General features: G+C 36.8%; 1 protein-coding gene across 13 annotated transcripts in view; it reads left to right on the top strand.

Annotated features, from left to right (window-relative positions):
* Nucleotides 1-20,727, top strand: part of AKT3 (AKT serine/threonine kinase 3) — a 284,036-nt gene that overhangs the window by 182,229 nt on the left and 81,080 nt on the right. For all 13 annotated transcript variants that reach the window (XM_055582156.1, XM_055582153.1, XM_055582155.1 and 10 more), the window contains 3 exons: nt 7,371-7,502; nt 15,746-15,811; nt 16,268-16,336. In XM_055582156.1, the coding sequence (XP_055438131.1) occupies nt 7,371-7,502; nt 15,746-15,811; nt 16,268-16,336 (267 nt within the window). The remainder of the gene's footprint in view (nt 1-7,370; nt 7,503-15,745; nt 15,812-16,267; nt 16,337-20,727) is intronic.

The raw sequence follows: 20,727 nt of genomic DNA on the forward strand, positions 1-20,727 counted from the left end.
GTATTTTTTAGAAGTTCAGCTATTAAAAAATTTTTTAATTGAAATATAGTTGATATACAAAATTATGTTAGTTGATTTACAATATTGTGTTGGTTTCCCCTTTGGTAACCATAGTTTGTTTTCTGTCTATAAAGAATTCATTTGTACTGGTTTTTAAATTTCCACATATAAATGATGTTTATTGTCTTTCTCTTTCTGAATTACTTCACTTCACTTCTCCAGGTCCATTCATGTTGCTGCAAATAGCTTTATTTCATTCTTTTCTATGGCTGAGTAATATTTCGTTGTATATATGTATGTGTGTGTGTGTGTGTATGTATACATATACATATATAATCAGTGTTGTACATATGTGTATATGTACACATATGTACATATACACATATATACATAAACACACATTTGTTTTACTTGCTAAATTGTGTCCAACTCTTTTGTGACCTCATGGATTGCATAGCCTGCTAGGCTCCTCTGTCCATTGAATTTTACAAGCAGGAATACTGGAATGGGTTGCCATTTCCTATTCCAGGGGATCTTGCCGACCCAGATATCAAACCCGTGTCTCTGGTGTGTCCTGTGTTGGGAGGCAGATTCTTTACCACTGAGCTACCTGGGAAGACTGGATATTAATACATACCACATATATATCCATTCATGTATTGATGGACACTTAGATTTCTTCCATATTTTGGCTGTTGTAAATAGTATGTCATGCTCTTAATTTTAAATAAAATCTTATTGTATCTTTGCCCTTAACACTATCCAAAAGAGGAAAATAAGTTGCATTTTATTTGTAAAGAATAGATAATCACTGTGTATACTGCACTAAGATGAGCATTTGCTATCATGGATACTTTTTAATTTTTCTAAAGTTTTGTCAAACTGGATCTGATACAACCTACATTATCTTTGAGAGATGAGTAGATAAAGAAGTTGTGGTACATATATACAATGGGAATATTTTTCAGCCATAAAAAGGAACACATTTGAATCAGTCCTAATGAGGTGGATGAACCTAGAGTCTATTATACAGAGTGAAGTAAGTCAGAAAGAGAAAAACAGATTTCATATAACGCATATATATGGAATCTAGAAACATGGTATGATGAGCTATTGGCAGGGCAGTAGTAGAGATGCAGACATAGAGAACAGAATTGTGGACATAGCTGGGGAAGGAGAGGGTGGGATGAATTGAGAGGGTAGCGTGGAAATGTATACATTACCATATGCAAAATTAGATAACCAGTGGAAATGTGATGTATGATGCAGGGAGCTCAAATCAGGTGCTCTACGACAACCTGTAGGGGTAGGAGCGGGGAGGGAGTTGCAGGAGGGAGGGGACATATGCATACCCACGACTGATGCATGTTGATGTCTGGCAGAGACCAACACATTATTGTAAAGCAATTATCCTCCAATTAAAAAGAAATTTAAAAAAAAAGCTAAGAATTAAAAAAGAAATCCCCCCTAAAAATAGATATGATAAATGTTTCTGATTTAATCATATAGAATGCTTTGTTAGAAACATAAATTTCCATGTGAATTCTTCTTTTAAAAAAGATTGACAAACTGACAGAAGCTGTGAAAGTTGGTGTTAAAGCTGTCATCCCTTTTTTAACCTCCTTGTCCCTAAGAATTACAGTCCTTAAAGAAGATAGTACTGTTTCATTAATGTATATTGCTTTTCGGGTGAAAATGTCATAAAGCAGTTTATAAATTCTTTTCTGATCTTTATCCCCAGAATTCAGTTTCAGTTTATATGATATTTAGTATTTAATAATGGAACACAGTATCATTTTCCAGTATTTTTAGATATAAAGTGAGAGAAGGTACTGTTCAGATGAAGCTTTGAGCGATAACGTAACATGTGGCTTAGTTACAAGACGTGGATTAAAAACCACCATTTGATTGCTGTGATTTATGTCAGAGAATGTTCTGCCTGTTTTCCTCCCTAGAGTTTTATAGTATGCAGTCTTACATTTAGGTCTTTAATCTATTTTGACTATATTGTTGTGTATAGTTTTAGTGAATATTCTAATTTTGTTGTTTTACCTGTAGCTGTCCGGTTTTCCCGGCACCACTTACTGAAGAGACTGTCTTTTCTCCATTGTATAGTCTTGCCTCCTTTATAATAGATTAAGTGACCATAGGTACATGGCTTTATCGCTGAACTTTTTATCCAGTTCCATTGATCTATGTTTCTGTTTTTGTGACAGCACCCTACTGTTTTAATGACTATAGCTTTGTAATATAGTCTGATGTCTCGGCTTCCGATTCCTCTAGTGTCATTGCCTTTCTCTGGATTGTTTTTGGCCATTCAGGGTCTTTTGTGTTTACATACAAATTAAAATTTTTTTGTTCTACTTCTGTGAAAAATAAAGTTGCATTATAATAAATATCCCCTCACTTTCAGTCTGTATGTGTCTCTAGGTCTGAAGTGGGTCTCTTGTAGACAGCATATATTTGGGTCTTGGTTTTGTATCCATTTAGCCTGTCTGTGACTTTTGGTTGGAGCATTTAATCCATTTACATTTAAGGTAATTATGGATATGTGAGTTCCTATAGCCATTTTATTCGTTGTTTTGGATTTGTTGTTTTTTTCTGATTTGGTGATACTGAATTCTCTTACTTTTGCTTTTCTGTAAAGCTTTTGATTTCTCTGTCAAATGTAAATGAGAGCCTTGCTGAATATTCTTTTTTCTTTCATCGCTTTAAGTGTATCATAACTTAAAGAAGTATCATATGTAAAGAAGTATCATAACACTTAAAGAAGTATCATATGTAAAGAAGTATCATAACACTTCTTTCTGGCCTGCAGAGTTTTTGCTAGAAAATTCGCTGATAACTTTGTGAGGATTCTCGTGTATGCTATTTGTTGGGTTTCTCTTATGGCTTTTAATGTTTATTTGTCTTTAATTTTTGTCAGTTTGATTAATGTGTCTCAGTGTGTTCCTCCTTGGGTTCACCTTGTACAGGATTGTCTGTGATTCCTAGCCAAGTGACTGTTTCTTTTTTCATGTTAGGGAAGTTTTTAGCTATAATCTCTTCGAATTCTTCAAATATTTTCTCAGGCCCTTTCTCTGTTTCTTGTCCTACTGGGACTCCTATAATTGAATGTTAGTGCATTTAATACTGTCTCTGATACTGCCATTTCTTTTCATTCGTTTTTCTTTATTCTGTTCTGTGGTAGTGATTTCCACCACTGTGTCTTCCACCTCACTTTTGTTCTTCATCCTCAGTTATTCTGATGTTGATTCCTTCTAGTGTCTTTTTCATTTTAGTTATTGTATTGTTCACCTCCATTTGTTTGCTCTTTAAATTGTCTAGGTCCTTATTAAACATTTCTTGTATCTTCTCAATTTGTGCCCCCAACTATTTTTTGAGATTTTGATCTTTCCTATCATTAATCTCAATTCTTTTTCATGTTGATTTTCTGTCTCCTGTTCAGTTAGTTGCTCTTGTGGGTTTTTATCTTGTTTCTTTGTTTGCAGCACATTTCTCTGTTGTCTCATTTTGTCTTTCTGTGTTTGTGGTCTCCTTTCCATAGGCCACAGGGCTATAGTTCCTCCTCTTTCTGACGTCTGCTTCGTGGTGAGAATGTAGGTCCACGGGCTTGTGTAGGCTTCCTGGCGAGTGGGATTGGTGCCTTCCCTCTCACAGGTGGAGCTGGGCCTTGTCCCTCTGATGGACAGGACTGTGTTAAGGGGTGTGTTTTGATGTGGCCGTGAGCTCAGTATGCATTAGGCCGTCTCTCCTGGTGGTTGTGTGGCCTGAGGCTTTGCAGCTCTGGAGCTTGCAGGTTGTTGGATGGGGCCAAGTCTTGGTGCCAAAACACAGACCTCCAGGAGATCTCACATTGATTGATCCTCCCTGAGACTTCTGTTACCAGTGTTCTTTCCCTCACAGTGAGCAACAGTTACCTTCACCTACTCAGGAGTCTCTCTAAGACCCATGGGTTTAATCCAGGTTTCCATGGAGCTCTCACTTTGTGCTGGGTGCCAGCATGCATGAGACCTTGTATACATCCTCCAAGATGTTTCCCCCAGCCCAGTGGAGCTCCTGCACTCAAGCGCTGCTGGCCTTCAAGGCTAAGTTCTCTGGGTGTTCTTCTGTCCAACTCCATATGCTCAGATTGTCTTGGAGGGCTGTTTTGCGTGGTAACATCTCTGAGTAGCCTGTGTGGGTTTAATGTTTTTTTGTGTGAGGGTTGTTTTGAGTAGACGGCTGCCACTTCTTTTCTCTGTTGGCCATTATCACATTGATAGGAGTCTGACTGATGTTTTGGTGACCAGAGCCTGCACTGGGTATGAACAGGGCCTCCTCATTTCTCTGTGATTGTCACTGCCCTGTCAGAGATGGGATCTGCTTCCTAGTTGTTGCTGTAGAGGCCCCCAGATCTGTTCCTTAGCTTTTGTGTTTATGATCTGCAGTGCAAGGAAGGAGGGATTGGAGCACTCACGCTGGAAGACACTGTAGCTGTTCACCTGTGAGTGTGCTCTGTTGTGTCAGCTGTCACCCCTTGTGCCAGCAGTGGGTATGCCACTGTAGGCCCTGGTGTCTCTAAGATTGTTTTCACCAGGCCACCAGCATAGGTCCCAGGATTTGGTAATCATGGGTGTGGACCCGTTTTGGGCACTATGGAGGCAGCTCTGACTCTAGCCTTGCGCAGTCCCCACATGTATGTGCTGAGAAAGTCTACAGCTGCAAAAACTTGGCTGTGGGAGTACTCACTGGTCAGATGTTCTATAAGTGCTGAGTTTATAAGGCTGGCCTCGAGACAGACAGTTCACCTTTTGGGCAACTGAGAGGAGAGATTCTAGCTTTTCTTCCTTAGTTGCATATCCCCTAGGGCTGGCTATGGCTTTAGCTATGGGCCATCCAAAGGGGTCTACTCCCGAAGTGGCCCTGGAACACATGAGTTTGCCTGGATGAGAAGGGGGTACAGAGGCTGCGAGGCAACTGGGATCGCGGAGCTCTGGTGGCAAGGAAGTATGGAGACTCTGGCAGCCATAGGCATGAAAGAGTCAGAGTGCTGGGGGCCCTTCCCAGCACTTTGCTGCATGCAGGAGAGTGCATGCTCAGGCGTTGATGAGGTGTGTGGGGAAGCTGGCTCTACCTAGTGCCCAGTGGCGGGTTCTCAGGGTAGCCGGCAGCTGTGAGTGTGAGAGAGTCTGTCCCGGCAGAGGTTCCTCCCAGTGCCCGGCCACAGGTGTGAAAGAGCCAGCCCCACCCAGGGCCCTTCCCAGCACCTTACAACTGGTGTGAGAGAGCCACCCAGCAGGGACCCTTCCTAGTGCCTGGGTGTGGGAGAGCCAGCCCCAGTGGGGTCTCTTCGTAGTTGAGGGGAGGTGAGGGCAGCAGTGGAGAGAGGATGCAGTGGCAGCTCCACGTCTGACACATGACAATGACCCTTCTATGGCAGTCGAGTTTCCTCCACAAACATTCCTACTTCTGACCCCTCAGGCTGTCTCCTCGCAGCAGCCAACAGCAGACCTCTCCCCGGTTTGCTTCCCAAACCCCATGTTCTTGCCCCCAGTCCCCGTCTGCACCGGGAGCACAGGTCTCAAGCTGGAGCCCCAGGGCTGTGGCATGGACGGTCTGTGTAGGTCTCACTTTGTCCTGCCTACCACAGACCTGTTGTCCTTTTCTGATAACTCCCCTGCTCTGCCAACTGATCTCTCCACTGGTGAGGGGGCTTCCTGAGATGTGGGAACCTCTCCTCTTCTTTTCTCTCTACTTTCTTTCGTCCTAGCTGGTTTTGCAGGGATCTTTGTTGTCCTTTTGTGTGTCCAAGGTCCTCTGCTAGCATTCAGCCTTTTCTCTGAGAATTGTTCTTTTGTGAATGTATTCTTGATGCTTTTGTAGGGAGTGATGAACCCCACATCCTCCTAACTCCTCCACCATCTTGACCTCTCCGCCTTTTCTTTCTTTTTAAAATTTAATTGCTTTCTTTTTTCTTTCATTCTTTTTTTTTTTTTTTTTTTTGCCACACCATGCCATGCTATGATGGAATTCCAGTTCCTTGATCAGGGATCGAACCCGTGCTCCCTGCAGTGGAAGTGCAGATTCTTAACCATTGGAGAGACTGCCAGGGACATCCCTAAATGATTTCTGCCCTGATCTTTATTTTATTTTTTTTTTCTAGTTCTTTTGAGTTTAATTTGCTCTTTTTGTAGTTTTTTAAGGTAGAAGCTGAAGTCATTGCTTTGAGGCATTTCTGACATTTACTTCAAATGGGTGGTAAAGAGGAAAGAAATACTTCTAAAAAGGCACAAAATTTTTCAATAACTTCTGATTGTTAGTAGGATAAAACCCTACCCTCTTAAATTGTTTTTGTTATTGTTTTGGTCATGCTGTGTGACATGCAGGATCTTAGTTCCCTGACCAGAGAGCAAACCGGCACCTCCTGCAGTGGGATGTGGAGTCTTAACCACTAGACTGCCAGGGAAGTCCAATTTGTTATTTTAATATCCTTCAAAATGGAATTTAAATTTAAGATTGTAAACTAAGCATACCTCCTCTTTCATCTAAAGCCTATTAAAATGTTAGTAAAAATTTTTTTAAAAGGGAAAAGTTCACAAAAATGAAAAGCTGGATGGGGGAAAGGCCACAGTGAACAAACATCATCAAATTTTTGGAAGTTTATGGATAAATAAAGCAGAGCAGTATAAGCATTCATAGAGGAAGCTATAGAGAGGAAGTAGTAATTCTCCTCAGTAAAATCCTGGTAATCACCTTACTTAGAGGTGGGAATGAGAAATGAAATTGAAAATAGGCAGATTAGAGACATTCTTAAAGAGCTTCATGACTCCCGGTTCTGAATTGGACCACTTGTTTTTTCAGCAGATGTACTGCTGTTCTCTTTCTTTGAACTGAGCTGCAGAATTCTTTTCAGCGTTTCTTATACACATATCTTTCTTTTTCTTGGAGTCCATCCTTATTTTGATAGAGTACATTCTCAAACACTTCATTCAAAAGTACTTTTCTCTTGGATATATTTGGAAATGTTTGTGGAGGACATTTTTGATTGACTCATTGTGTAGGGGAGTGGCACTACTAAATCCTTAGAAACTTGAATACTTGGAAGTGAGTAAAGTTGATTTTATTTTTCCCTTTGCACTTATACTTTACCAATAATGAATAGTTGAGAGATTCTGTGCTCAAAATTATTGTCTCCACTATCTGAAAATTGTTTACATTATTTCCAGCATCCATGGTTATGGATGGGAAAGCTGATGCCAGGCTGATCCTGATTAACTTAAGCATTCTTAGAAATTGGTAAAATTTGATTTTGAATAGATAATGCCAAATATATACATATATGTTTACAAATAAATTTCATATTATATATTTTAATTTGTATTTTTCAGACAATGAATGATTTTGACTATTTGAAACTACTAGGTAAAGGCACTTTTGGGAAAGTTATTTTGGTTCGAGAGAAGGCAAGTGGAAAATATTATGCTATGAAGATTCTGAAGAAAGAAGTTATTATTGCCAAGGTAATAATACAAGAGTTGATTATTAAATTTTTGTTTCTGTTGTCCATGTGTGTGTGTGCTCATGCACGCACATGACTAGACTGTAGAAATTCCATTAAATAAGCAAAATGTTGATTAAAGGCTACAGCTGCATAGTATCTATATATTGATATTTATTTATAGCATTAAAATTTTCAAAAGTTTATAATATTATCTATTATATACAGTCTTTTATTCTTTTCAGAGGAAATTTTAGTCTATGTTCGTTTGGGAGAATGTTTTCACTCTGTATTTGGGACCTGTGTCACTAATTATACTAGTGATTTTTTGATATTCCCCTAACAGTTTGAGTTTTTTATTAAAGTAGTCAATAGTATAGATTATTAGCATAGATTATTTGTACTGATAAATTTTATATAATTGTTGAATGGAAAAGCATCCTTAGTAGATTTGAAACTACTAGAATAATAAAACTAAAATGATCTCTACTGTATGTCTACTTAAAATTTATCACTACCCATGGGTGCAAACTTCATTTCTTGTCATGAGAACTCCTAAGATTTATTTTCCTAGCATCTTTCCAATACACATTACAGTATTATTAACTATTTATCATCCTGTACATTAAATCCCCAGGAATTCTTTATTTCCCAACTAGAGTTTTGTAGTTTCTTTTAAAGTGTTTATTAAATTGAATTATACTTGGTTTATAATATTATCTTAGTTTCAGGTGTATAGCTTAGTGATTCACTTATTTTTTTGTGATTATATTCCATATTAAGATTATATTCCATGTTAAGTATAATTCTCTGAGATACACAATAAATCCTTGTTACTTATCTGTTTTATGTATAGTAGTTCGAATCTGTTAATCCCATATGCCTAATTAGTCCATCACTTCTGGTAATAAGTTTATTTTCTGTGTTTGTGAGTCTTTCTGTTTTGTTTATAGAATTCATTTAATTTTTTTTAGATTCCTCATAAAAGTGATACAGTATTTGTGTTTCTGTGTCTGACTTACATCACTAAGTATAATGATCTCTAGGTCCTTTCATGTTACCGCAAATGGCATCATTTCATTCTTTTTATGGCTGAGTAGTATTTCATTGTGTATATGTATGTATGTGTGTTTATATACATATGCCACATCTTGTTAAATTGATCATCTACTGATGGGTACTTGACTTGTTTCCATGTCTTGCCTGTTATGAATACTACTGCTGTGAACATTGAGGTGCATGTATTTTTTTTTAATTGGTTTATTTTTAACTGGAGAACAATTGCTTTATTGTATTATGTTAGTTATCAATATGAACCAGCCATAGTTAAATGTAGTTTTTTTTTTTTTTTCTGAATATATGCCCAGGAGTGGGATTGGTGGATCATATGGTAGTTCTGTTTTTAGTTTTTTAAGGAACTTCCATACTGTTTGCCATAGTGGCTACACCAATTTACATTCTTACCAACAGTGAGAGTTCCCTCTTCTCCATATCTTCTCTAGCATTTATTATTTGTAGCCTTTTTGATGATAGTCCTTTTGACAAGTGTGAAATGGTACTGAAGTGACAGTGTACTCCGCTGTGATTTTTATTTCCTTTTCTCTAATAATTAGTGAGGGCTTCTTCAGTGGTAAAGAATCTGCATACCAATGCAGGAGACCCAGGTTCAATCTCTGGGTCACAAAAGTCCCCTGGAGGAGGGCATGGCAACCCACTCCAGTATTCTTGCCTGGAAAATCCTGTGGACAGAGGAGTCTGGTGGGCTATAGTCCATGGGGTTGCAAAAGAGTTGGATATGACTTAGTAGCTAAACAACAGCAAAAATAATTAGTGATGTTGAGTATCTTCTTTGGAGGAATGTCTGTTCAGTGCTTCTGCCCACTTTTTAATTAGGTTTTTCTTTTTAAATTGAGTTCTATGAGCTTCTTGTATATTTTAGATATTAATTTCTTATCAGTAGTATCATTTGAAAATATTTTTCTCCCATTCCTTAAGTTTTTTTGTTTTGTTTTGTTGATGTTTTCCTTTGCTGTGCAGAAAAATTTTAAGTTTATTTAAGTCCCATTTTTTGTTTTATTTTTGCTTATACTTCTTTTGTTTTCAGAGACTGACCTAAGAAAATACTGTATTAATTTATGTCCAAGAATATTTTGCCTGTGCTCTGGTCAAGGAGTTTTGTTGTGTCATGTCTTATATTTAGGTCTTTAAATCATTTTGAGTTTATTTTTGTATACGGTGTTAGGGAGTGTTCTAATTTTATCGATTTATATGCAGCCGTTTAACTCTCCCATCACCATTTGTTGAAGAAGCTGTCTTTTCTCCATTTTATATACTTGCCTCCTTTGTCATGGATTGACTATAGGTGCATGGGTTTATTTATGGGCTCTCTATTCTGTACTATTGGGCTGTAAATCAGTTTTTGTGCCTGTACCATGCTGTTTTGATTACTGTAGCTCTGTGATATAGTCTGATATCAGGGAGCATGATATTTCCAGCTCTGTTCTTCCATCTCAAGATTGCTTTGGCAATTCAGGGTCTTTTGTGGTTCCATATGAATTTTAAGAATATTTGTTCCAGTTCTATGAATAAAGTCATAGGTATTTGGATAAAAATTGCATTAAATCTGTAAATTGCTTTGGGTATGGCCATTTTAATGATATTAATTGTTCCACCCCAAGGGCATAGGATCTTTCCCTTTCATTTTTGAATTGTCTTCAGTTTCCTTTATCAGTGTTTTATAGTTTTCAATGTGTAGATTTTTCACCTCCTTGGTATTTTATTTTCTTGATGTGATTTCAAACAGGATTTTTTTTTTTTTTACTTCCCCTTGTTGATATATCATTGTTAGTGTAATGAAAGAGATTTGTGTATATTGATGTTTCATCCTGCTGTCTTGCTGAATTCATTTAGTAGTTCCACTAGTTTTTGTGTAGTGTTAGTGTTGGAGAAGGAAATGGCAACCCACTCCAGTGTTCTTGCCTGGAGAATCCCAGGGATGGGGGAGCCTGATGGGCTGCCGTCTATGGGGTCGCACAGAGTCAGACACGACTGAAGTGACTTAGCAGCAGCAGCAGCAGTGATTTTTGTGGGTTTTGCTGTCTTAAATGATCACAGAAGAACTCATTGAGAAAGTGAAATTTCAGTGAACATTCGAAGGAAATGAGGAAGCAAACCATTCAGGTATTTGGGAGGAAGAATATTCCTGATAGAGGAAATCACAACCAAAAAAAGCACTGAGGAAGCAGCATATTTTAAAAATAGCTAGGAATCTAGTCTAGCATGGCCTGCATAGAGTAAAAACAGTGGAGAGTTGTTTATGATAATGGTGGATGCTGTAAGGATATTGGTTTTTACTCATTGTACTGGTCAGCCATTGGAAGTTTTTATACTTTTTTTTTTTTTTTTACTATATCATGTATAGTAACAAGATATAGTTTTCATTTTACTATCACCTTGGCTGTAGTGTTGAGAATAGACTGTGAAAGCAGGGAGCTTGTTAGGAGTTAACTACAATAATCCAGATAATTGATTATAGTGGCTTGCATCAGGGTATTAGCAGTGGAGGTGGTAAGACATATTCAGTCATATTCAGCATATTTTGATGAAGAACCATCAGGATTGCATGACAGATTGAATGATAGTATGGTGGCTCAGTTGGTAAAGAATTCACCTGCAATAGGAGACATGGATTCAGTCCCTGGGTTGGGAAGATCTCCTGGAGAAGGAAATGGTAACCCACTCCATTATTCTTGCCTGGGAAATCCCATGGACAGAGGAGCCTGGTGGGCTACAGTCCATGGGGTTGCAAGAGTCAGATACGACTTAATGACCAAACAACACCAAATACGACATCCTTTCTATGGGGAAAAATATATAGATTTCTGACATACGGCTTGTCAAAACAGAGCAAGTACATAATGATCACTTGTAGTCATTGTGGTTGATTAAGAATAAAGATACCGAGGTAAAATCTTTTCTCCCCTTTTCTCCCTGCTTCCCCACCTCCTTCATCTTCTCCTCTAGGCCTCATTTATAGCTCTGGATTATTTTTTTTAAATGCTTTAGATGTCATGTATTTTGATTTCAACCAGCTTCATGAAGTCAGTCTTTAAACTCTTGCGGTCAAAATGGAGAAAATAATGTGAACAGAGTTAAAGTGTACCTGGTTAAGTTGCTACTGAGTTGTTGGAAATGACCATTGGTGTTGGACTTAGATGAGATCAGTCTTGACCTTTTCACCTGCAATTTGAGCAGCTTAACTTCTGTGAACCTCAGTTACCTCATATAAAATGGGAATAATCAAAGACACCTGCTCAGTTACTACAAGGATTAAAGCAGATGACACCCTTGGTGCCCGCAGTGATCGAGATGTTCTCTTCTGTTTCTCTGTCGTCATTTGCTCCTTGTCCACCTCCCGCCAAAAACTGAACTACCAAAAAGCAATAAGTGGGGAGAATGAAGAGAATTTTAGACCATGTTTGGTAAAGGGTAGTGATAAATTAGAGAGGATTGGAAAAATGAGTATGAGGAAGACTATTCTTCTGTGTCATGTTTGCAGAAAATCCGTGAAAAATTCCATTCTCCCTAAGCTGCTTTCTATGAAAGAAATTAGATTTTAAAATTCATTAGTCTTTTGCCATGGATGAATATATATGAAACTAAATTTCGAAAAGTTTTTTCATGAAAACATTTTACTTATGTACCCAAGCACTCTTTATTTGTAATCATGATCAACAAATGGATTTTTAGAAAAGCATCATATTGTTTTAGCCCCTAAGTTTTATCACTGTTATTTATAACTTTTTGTTTTGACATGTTGCTTTTAACTGTAATTAAAAATTATTGGCATCTGTGTTTATTTTTTAGCTTGTGCATACCTTATCTTCATAGCAGAAACTAATTAGTATGTGAAATACTGTACCATTAAATTTGCATTAAGGAGAAAATTTTAATTTGATCAGATGTAAAGTATGGTAGAAAATACATTTTATTACATAAAATATATGTACATGGTATTAATTCTGGTTTCATTCTTATAACAAAGAAATACTGTTTTAGCTTTTGCCTACCTACATCTTTACTTGACTCCTTTAATGTGGTTAGGCAGATTACAGAATATAGGGAAAAAAATAATCTTTCATGGAACTTACTAAGTGATTTAGAAAAATAACTATTACATGTAATGAGCTTGTTTCAACAAAATAGAATGAAATAGCTGCCAGAAATATTAACTGAAGTGCTAGGATATTTTTTCCAAATGGGTTTCATACTTCTCTTTTTTTAGTCTTTTCCTAGTTTACTGCCTCAGATCACTTAAAATCCTAAAGCATAACTGGTAAATGTTGCCTTCTCTGACTGCAGATAAAGTAATGCTTCTGCTTTATCCTCTGTTGGAAGCATATAGCTGTTAGTTTTTCACTGTTAATTTCATATCTCAAAAATATTTCAAACCCTTTTCTTGCTCCCAGTGCCACTGCAGCCATCCTAGCCATCCTGATTTCACTCTTACACTGCAGTTGGCTCCTAATTGATCACTCCTGTTTTGCTGTCCTTCTGAGAGGAGCCTGAGCAAATTTAAAACCAGAAATCAGTTGTGTGTCCCAATCCCTCAGTCCTACACTCTCATATTACTCAGCCTGTGATCTCCCAGTAGCATTAATTTTCCTTCTTTACCCCACTTTATCATAAGATCACTTATCAGAATTCATAATTATTTCTTAAATTGGATTTGTATCAATTTGATATACACCAGTGTCTTCTCCACTAGCATGTCAACTCCATGAGCAAAAGAATCATATGTCTTTTTAAAAAAAATGATTTTATACTTGGACTGTTATTATTTAGTAAGTGCATGTCAAGGATTTCATTTTTTAATCAGTGAATTCAGTTTTATAGCCCATAAAATAGCCACTTGTGTAATCCTTCATCAGTTCAGTCGTGTCCGACTCTTTGCGACCCCATGAATCACAGTATTTTGTATCCATTATTTGATTCTCATAAGCTTTAGCATTCCCTTGTCTTCTTTGTTTTTTCCATTAATGCTGACCACCATCTGGCCAACTGGAATGGTAGCTCCAGGAGGGCAGGACTTTTGTCTGTGGTGTTCAGTATCCTGTCTTCAGTGGATAGAACAATACCCAGAGTATATTTGTTTCATATTTATTGAAAGAATAAATGATTGAATGAAAGTCCCACATATGTGACATCTTGGAATTCATTCCTATGATAAACTGTTAAATTCAACAAACATTTAACAACTACCTGCTGCTGCTGCTGCTGCTAAGTCGCTTCAGTCGTGTCCGACTCTGTGTGACCCCAGAGACGGCAGCCCACCAGGCTCCCCCGTCCCTAGGATTCTCCAGGCAAGAACACTGGAGTGGGTTGCCATTTCCTTCTCCAGTGCATGAAAGTGAGAAGTGAAAGTGAAGTCGCTCAGTCGTGTCCAACTCTTAGCGACCCCATGGACTGCAGCCCACCAGGCTCCTCCATCCATGGGATTCTCCAGGCAAGAGTACTGGAGTGGGGTGCCATTGCCTTCTCCTAACAACTACCTACTGTGTACTAATCATTATGGTAAGCATTGTGGGTATAGAAATTAGTTCTGATATCATTTATATTTATTATTTTTTATTAAGATGTTTGGTGTTCTAATTAATTTAAAATTTATGGTATGAGATGATTGTGGTTTTCATGTTGTTTGAGCATTTAAACCTGGTTCTTATTAGCTAAATAAGACTTGAATGCTTTCTTACCCATACTTTATTTCACTGGTTTTAAATACTATGTCATTACACTTTACTTAACTGAAAAAGACACATGTACCTAGAGCCTATTATACACAGTGAAGTAAGTCAGAAAGAGAAAGACAAACACCGTATATTAATGCATATGTATGGAACCTAGAAAGATGGTGCTGATGATCCTATGTACGGAGCAGCAAAAGAGACACAGACACAAAGAACAGACTTTTGGACTCAGTGGGAGAAGGAGAGGATGGGATGGTTCGAGAGAATAGCATTGAAACATACACATTACCATATGTCAATGCAAGTTTGACATATGAGGCAGGGCACCTAAAGCTGGTGCTCTGTGACAACCTGGAGGAGACAGGGTGGGGGGAGAGGAGGGGAGTTCAGGATGGAGGGGACGCGTGTATACCTATGGCCAATTCATACTGATGTGTGACAGAGACCATGACAGTAATGTAAAGTAATTATCCTCCAAGTAAAATTAATTAATAAAAAAAAAGAATTGGTCTCACTCTCGTGGAATGGCTTTTGGATTTTAGCGTCTTTGATCATTCTGTTGCGCGTTTATCTTCTAAATAAGGTCAGATGCTTTTGTAAAGATTAATACAGTGTCCTAAAGTTTCCACTTCTTACTTATAATCTTGATTTGCTGGCACTGTAAATAAATTGATCCAGCAAGGGCTTTGTTTAGGATCTTGGCAGAAGCAGAGACCAGAGATGTTGTGTTAGTTTCAGCATTTATCTTCCTTTCCTTTCTTCTTTAAAATAGTATTATTTTTGAGATAGGAAACATTTTTCCAGTTCTCCATGTTGAAGAAAATCTTCCCTAGTCCACTTTTGATGTCAAGATGAAATTTATGTACAAAATTGGGGAAATACAGTCTTAGTGTATTTTTGGCTTTAGATGCATCCAGATCTTGAAAGTGTCCTAGAATAGGCTATGATCTTTTTTTTTTTTTTTAAAGAAAAGCATGCTAAAAAGCCACAAAACAAAAATATACAATTTTATACTATTTTTGTTTCTGAAATGTATAATTTAGAATTAAACCTCTTAATGTGTACTGTGGTCCTCTTTTCAATAACTTATTTTTCTTTTAGGTAGAAGACTTACCAATTCTATGATCTTTACTGAAATATATCCTTTGTATCCCCCTGAATACAATGTAATACAAACATGGAAATATTAACTACTCCATGCCTAGCTGTTAACTTACAGGACATTTTCTTCAAGGGGAAAGGCTTACTATTTCATTTTCTGTGTCCCTGGTAATTTTTGCTTATTATTATATCATTATTGATATACTTTGATTAAGTATGACTGAGTTTATACATGATAGCCATTTGATTTTTTTTTTTTTTTGGTAGAAAAGAAGCTAAGCAATAAAGGAGCATGTGTTTAAAATCTTTTTCTGTGTCTGGGTTTAATCTCTTCTGGTCTTAGAGAAATAGTGAAATTTTTATATTATTTGTGCTCAGAACATATATTAAAAGTTTACTTGCCTTTTTTCTTTTATAGGATGAAGTGGCGCATACTTTAACTGAAAGCAGAGTATTAAAGAACACTAGACATCCCTTTTTAACAGTAAGTGACTGGAGGAAAGATGTTATAATCATAACATTTTATATTTAAGGGAGTTTTATTATATCAATTAAGTATGAAAAATAACATTTTCAGTCAACATTTATTTAGGTATGCCATTTTATTTGATTTGCAAAGTTCTTGTGTGTTCCTGGTCCCAGTGAAGTGTTTTAACATTAAGAACAACAGATAGACTTTCAAAAGGAAGAAACTTTTAAGAGTCAGGATTGTTTTACTAATAATTATAATTTTTCCCGAAATAATGCCCATTGCTGATCTTCACAAAATTTGTTTTATATTTCTCATAAATTTTTATTTAAGTGTTCTTAAAGGAATAAATAGACTCTTAAGGAACATGAACAATTTATCAATCACACTTACTGTTTCTAGTGTTCTATTTTTGATACTGTTGTAAAAATGTAGGATTATAATATAACATGTTTTCTTTTTCATTTCAAGTCCCTGAAATATTCCTTCCAGACAAAAGACCGTTTGTGTTTTGTGATGGAATATGTTAATGGGGGAGAGGTGAGTCAAGTATAACCAACACTTGCATGTGCATGGTAGTATTGTTGTTTTTCTAAATTATTTACAAGTTATAATGTAATAGTTCTCTACTTCTTGATAGAGATTTGATAGCTCTCTACTATTTTAGTAAATGAGAGCCAAATAATTTTTAATGAAATATAATGATCATTTATTTTTTTAACTAGCAATACTTTATGTATAGGGAAGCATAATCAACTCTTTTCTAAATTTTTTAAATGTAAATTTTACTACAGATAGTGATTTTTAAAATCACGGTTTTTAATTTTTAAAACCAGACATATAGGGTTTATAATGCTTTACATAGTTCTTCTGCAAGTTTTTGTGAAACTTGTAAAAAATTATTTCACCCATTTTAAACTTGGTTTAACAATAGGCCATAGGTACATTGCAGTTGAGTTTTCTCTTCTACATGGTAGTTAAGAGTAACCTTGACTGTATTTAGATGATTTTTTAGTTTTGAAGAGAAATTCAATCATTTTAGTAGTATATTCACCTTTTCCTTTATTCTTTATCCTTTTCCCTATTTTTCATCAAACACAATGCAAGGGGAAAACGTAGTTTACTGGAAATATTTCACATAGTGAGTATTCTGAAATTTAATTCTTAAATAGGGACCTGTATCTCACAGACTTTAAAATAGTCTTATTACCTGAAAGAAAAGAAGGAAGGAGAGGGAAGGAGGGAGGGAGGGAGGGAGAGGGAAAGAGAGGAAGGAAAAAGGGAAAGAGGTAAGGAAAGAAGCAATTATCCTCTGTAGCATGTTTTCTCCTATTGAATTATCTGACTTACAGGAATTAGTCCATTGCAAAAAATTCATTCTTTCATTTGGTAAACACGTTCTGAGTGCCTTGGCAGTGTGAGTTTATCAAACTGTGTTAAGAGTTTATGATTTATCTTATAATTGTGTTATAAATTAGAATACAGTGAAAGACCTAAGTGTTGTTAATAAATTCATAAAAGAAAATTTGTTATGAATGGATCTAGTGTTTAGGTTAGGCTTAATGAAATTCCAACAGGGGGACTGATTTGAGAGGATATTTCAGGCAGAGAGGATGATGTGAGCAAAATCACTGGTAGGCAAGCAGAGAGGAACAAGTTGAGTAGTTAGAATTTAGTAATCCAGGCATTCTGAACTGGACCCTTGTCAGTCAGATTTTGCTTGAGAAAATAAAAAGAAGATGGGTGTCATAGAATTATATAAGATTGATCTGTCTTAACAGTTCATTAATTGAATGTGGGTAGAAAAGCATTTGGTTGGGATCACGGAGAATTAATATATATAGTGAACTTATGACGGAGAAGGCGATGGCACCCCACTCCAGTACTCTTGCCTAGAAAATCCCATGGATGAAGGAGCCTGCTAGGCTGCAGTCCATGGGGTCACAAAGAGTCAGACACGACTGAGCGACTTCACTTTCACTTTTCACTTTCATGCATTGGAGAAGGAAATGGCAACCCACTCCAGTGTTTTTGCCTGGAGAATCCCAGGGACGGGGGAGCCTGGTGGGCTGCCGTCTCTGGGGTCGCACAGGGTCGGACACGACTGAAGCGACTTAGCAGCAGCAGCAGCAGCAGTGAACTTATGAAGAGTGTGTTAAGAGTAAAATTATAAATTTGGTTTTAAAAAGCTTTTTCCTAAGGTTCCAAGAAATACGTATATATCACAGAGATACCACAGAGAATACCACAGAAATACCACAGAGAATAAATATGGGTCAGACTATGGATACAGATTTGGGAGCCATTACCATAAAGGTTGTAATTTAAGTTATGGAGGTGAATATTTCCTATTTTATAGGAAATTAAAATTGGTGAAGTCTCTATGTTAGTATCTGTCAAAATTAAAAATGCACATATTTTGGGACCCAGCAATTTCACTTCCAGGAGATCTACTTAAGATATTCGTGCAGTGAAATACTTTATATTCATTAAAAAGAATGATGTCACCCAATATGGGCTGAGACAATGCAATTTCTAAGATATGTTATGAAATAAGAAAAGCAAGATGCAGACAGAATATAAAGTATGCTACTCTCTTTTAAAGTAAGACCATATATGTGTGCGTATATGGCTGTGTCTACATTGCCTGTCTCTGAATTATGTACTGGACATTAGTGCTTACCTTCAGGAAGGCAAACTGAATCACTGGGGAAAAGAGGGGAGGAAGTCTTATTTTTCACTTTATTCTTGGGCATCTTCTGTATTTTGTATCAAAGGTGTATATTAAAGTTGAAGGAAGAAAGAGGTAGGCAGATGGATGGGTGACCAGTGGAGGGAATATTATATAGGGAAATGATAAAGTGCAGGCAGAAAGTTGGAGAAGCACTCTTAAATTATAGAAGTACTCTTAAACAGTATCATGTGCTTGTATATATCATACAAATTAGCGCATTGCTTTATAATTATTTACTTAATCTGTCCTTCCTACTGGGCTCAAAGCTCCCTAAAGACTTACCCCCTGGTGTGACCCTGGCACCTAGCACACTACCTGACACATAGTAGGGACTTGACGCTTACTGGATGTTTTGAATGAGCAAATAAGCAAATGGATGAAAAGTTTCCCTCCAGGAACAGGGATAAAATAAGTTAGCAAAGTGGTTAACTAGGGACATCCCTGGTGGCCCAGTGGTTAAGACTCTGTCTTCCAATTAAGGGACACAGGTTCAATTCCTTCTTGGGAACTAAGATCCCACATACCACGGGGCAACTAAACCCACATGCACCAACTGAGACTTGAAGCAGCCAAATACATGAATTTTTTTAAAAACTGGTAAAACAGGAACTACTGAGAAGTAGGAAGAAAAATAGAAAGTAATGTGGTACATAGGTTCTTTAGAAGAAATGCTGAAAATGTATTTTCAGGAGAACCTATCTTTTTGTGTATTTATAAAATATTTATTTATTGAGAATGAGCAGAGTACTCTGGTAGATAAGTGGGCGTACAGATCTGAATTAAGCATAACTCTTTTTTTTTTTTTTTTTATTTTATTTTATTTTATTTTTTAAACTTTACATAACTGTATTAGATTTGCCAAATATCAAAATGAATCCACCACAGGTATACGTGTGTTCCCCATCCTGAACCCTCCTCCCTCCTCCCTCCCCATTCCATCCCTCTGGGTCGTCCCAGTGCACCAGCCCCAAGCATCCAGTATCGTGCATCGAACCTGGACTGGCAACTCATTTCATACATGATATTTTACATGTTTCAATGCCATTCTCCCAAATCTTCCCACCCTCTCCCTCTCCCACAGAGTCCATAAGACTGTTCTATACATCAGTGTCTCTTTTGCTGTCTCATACACAGGGTTATTGTTACCATCTTTCTAAATTCCATATATATGCGTTAGTATACTGTATTGGTGTTTTTCTTTCTGAATTAAGCATAACTCTTACTCTAAAAGAGTTTATGGTCTAGTGGGGAAGATAAGGTATAAAATTTATACTAAGTGTAAAAGTGATAATTATCTCTGGTATCAGAAGTATATAGATTAAGGACCATCGGACTTCATAGGAAAGAAGGAAGAGTTTTAGATGGTGAGATGAAGGGAAGCTGCCTGGAGCTTAGTAGAGGGAGCTAGTTGTCACTCGTGCTTCTGTTCTAAACCTTGAGTACGTAGACAATTAATCAATTGATGATTGTTAAAAAAATTTTTCTTACACAGAAGCAGATTTTCAAGCTAGCCAGATGGTTTTCTTACTCATTGAAATGCCTACACTATTTCTCTTGTTTGGCATTTCTTCTCCTATTTCAGAACTTCTGTTTTAGGTATGTGCTATAGATAAAAACTAAGGACTTCCCTGGTGGCTCAGACAATAAAGCGTCTGTCTACAATGCGGGAGACCCGGGTTCGATCCCTGGGTTGGGAAGATCCGCTGGAGAAGGAAATGGCAATCCACTACAGTACTATTGCCTGGAAAATCCCATGGACAGAGGAGCCTGGTAGGCTACACTCCATGGGGTTGCAAAGAGTCGGACACAACTGAGCGACTTCATTTATAGATAAAAACTAAATTATTTTATGTATTGAAGCAGGTACACTTTTATATGGTAATGTAATTTTACATCCATGTATATAGTAACTATAGAATTGCCATAAATATAAAAAATGGAAATATAATTATGTTTACATGATTTTTGTAAAAATTAAAGTTTTGTATGTGTAATCTCCCAGTTTTTTTATTCTTTTAGGTTATCAAATATGCTTTTAAATGCATTTTATACATTTTAAGTATACTTTAAAATGTGCTTTATAAACACATACAAATAGTTATTTATTTAATTCTTGGAACTTGATGGGGTTATTTCAGTTCTTAAGTTTTTCTGAGAAGCAAATCTGTACTCAGTGTATGCTTATGGTGACTTATGT

Source organism: Bubalus kerabau, chromosome 5 (genome assembly GCF_029407905.1).
Source record: "Bubalus kerabau isolate K-KA32 ecotype Philippines breed swamp buffalo chromosome 5, PCC_UOA_SB_1v2, whole genome shotgun sequence".
Lineage (NCBI taxonomy): Eukaryota > Metazoa > Chordata > Mammalia > Artiodactyla > Bovidae > Bubalus > Bubalus kerabau.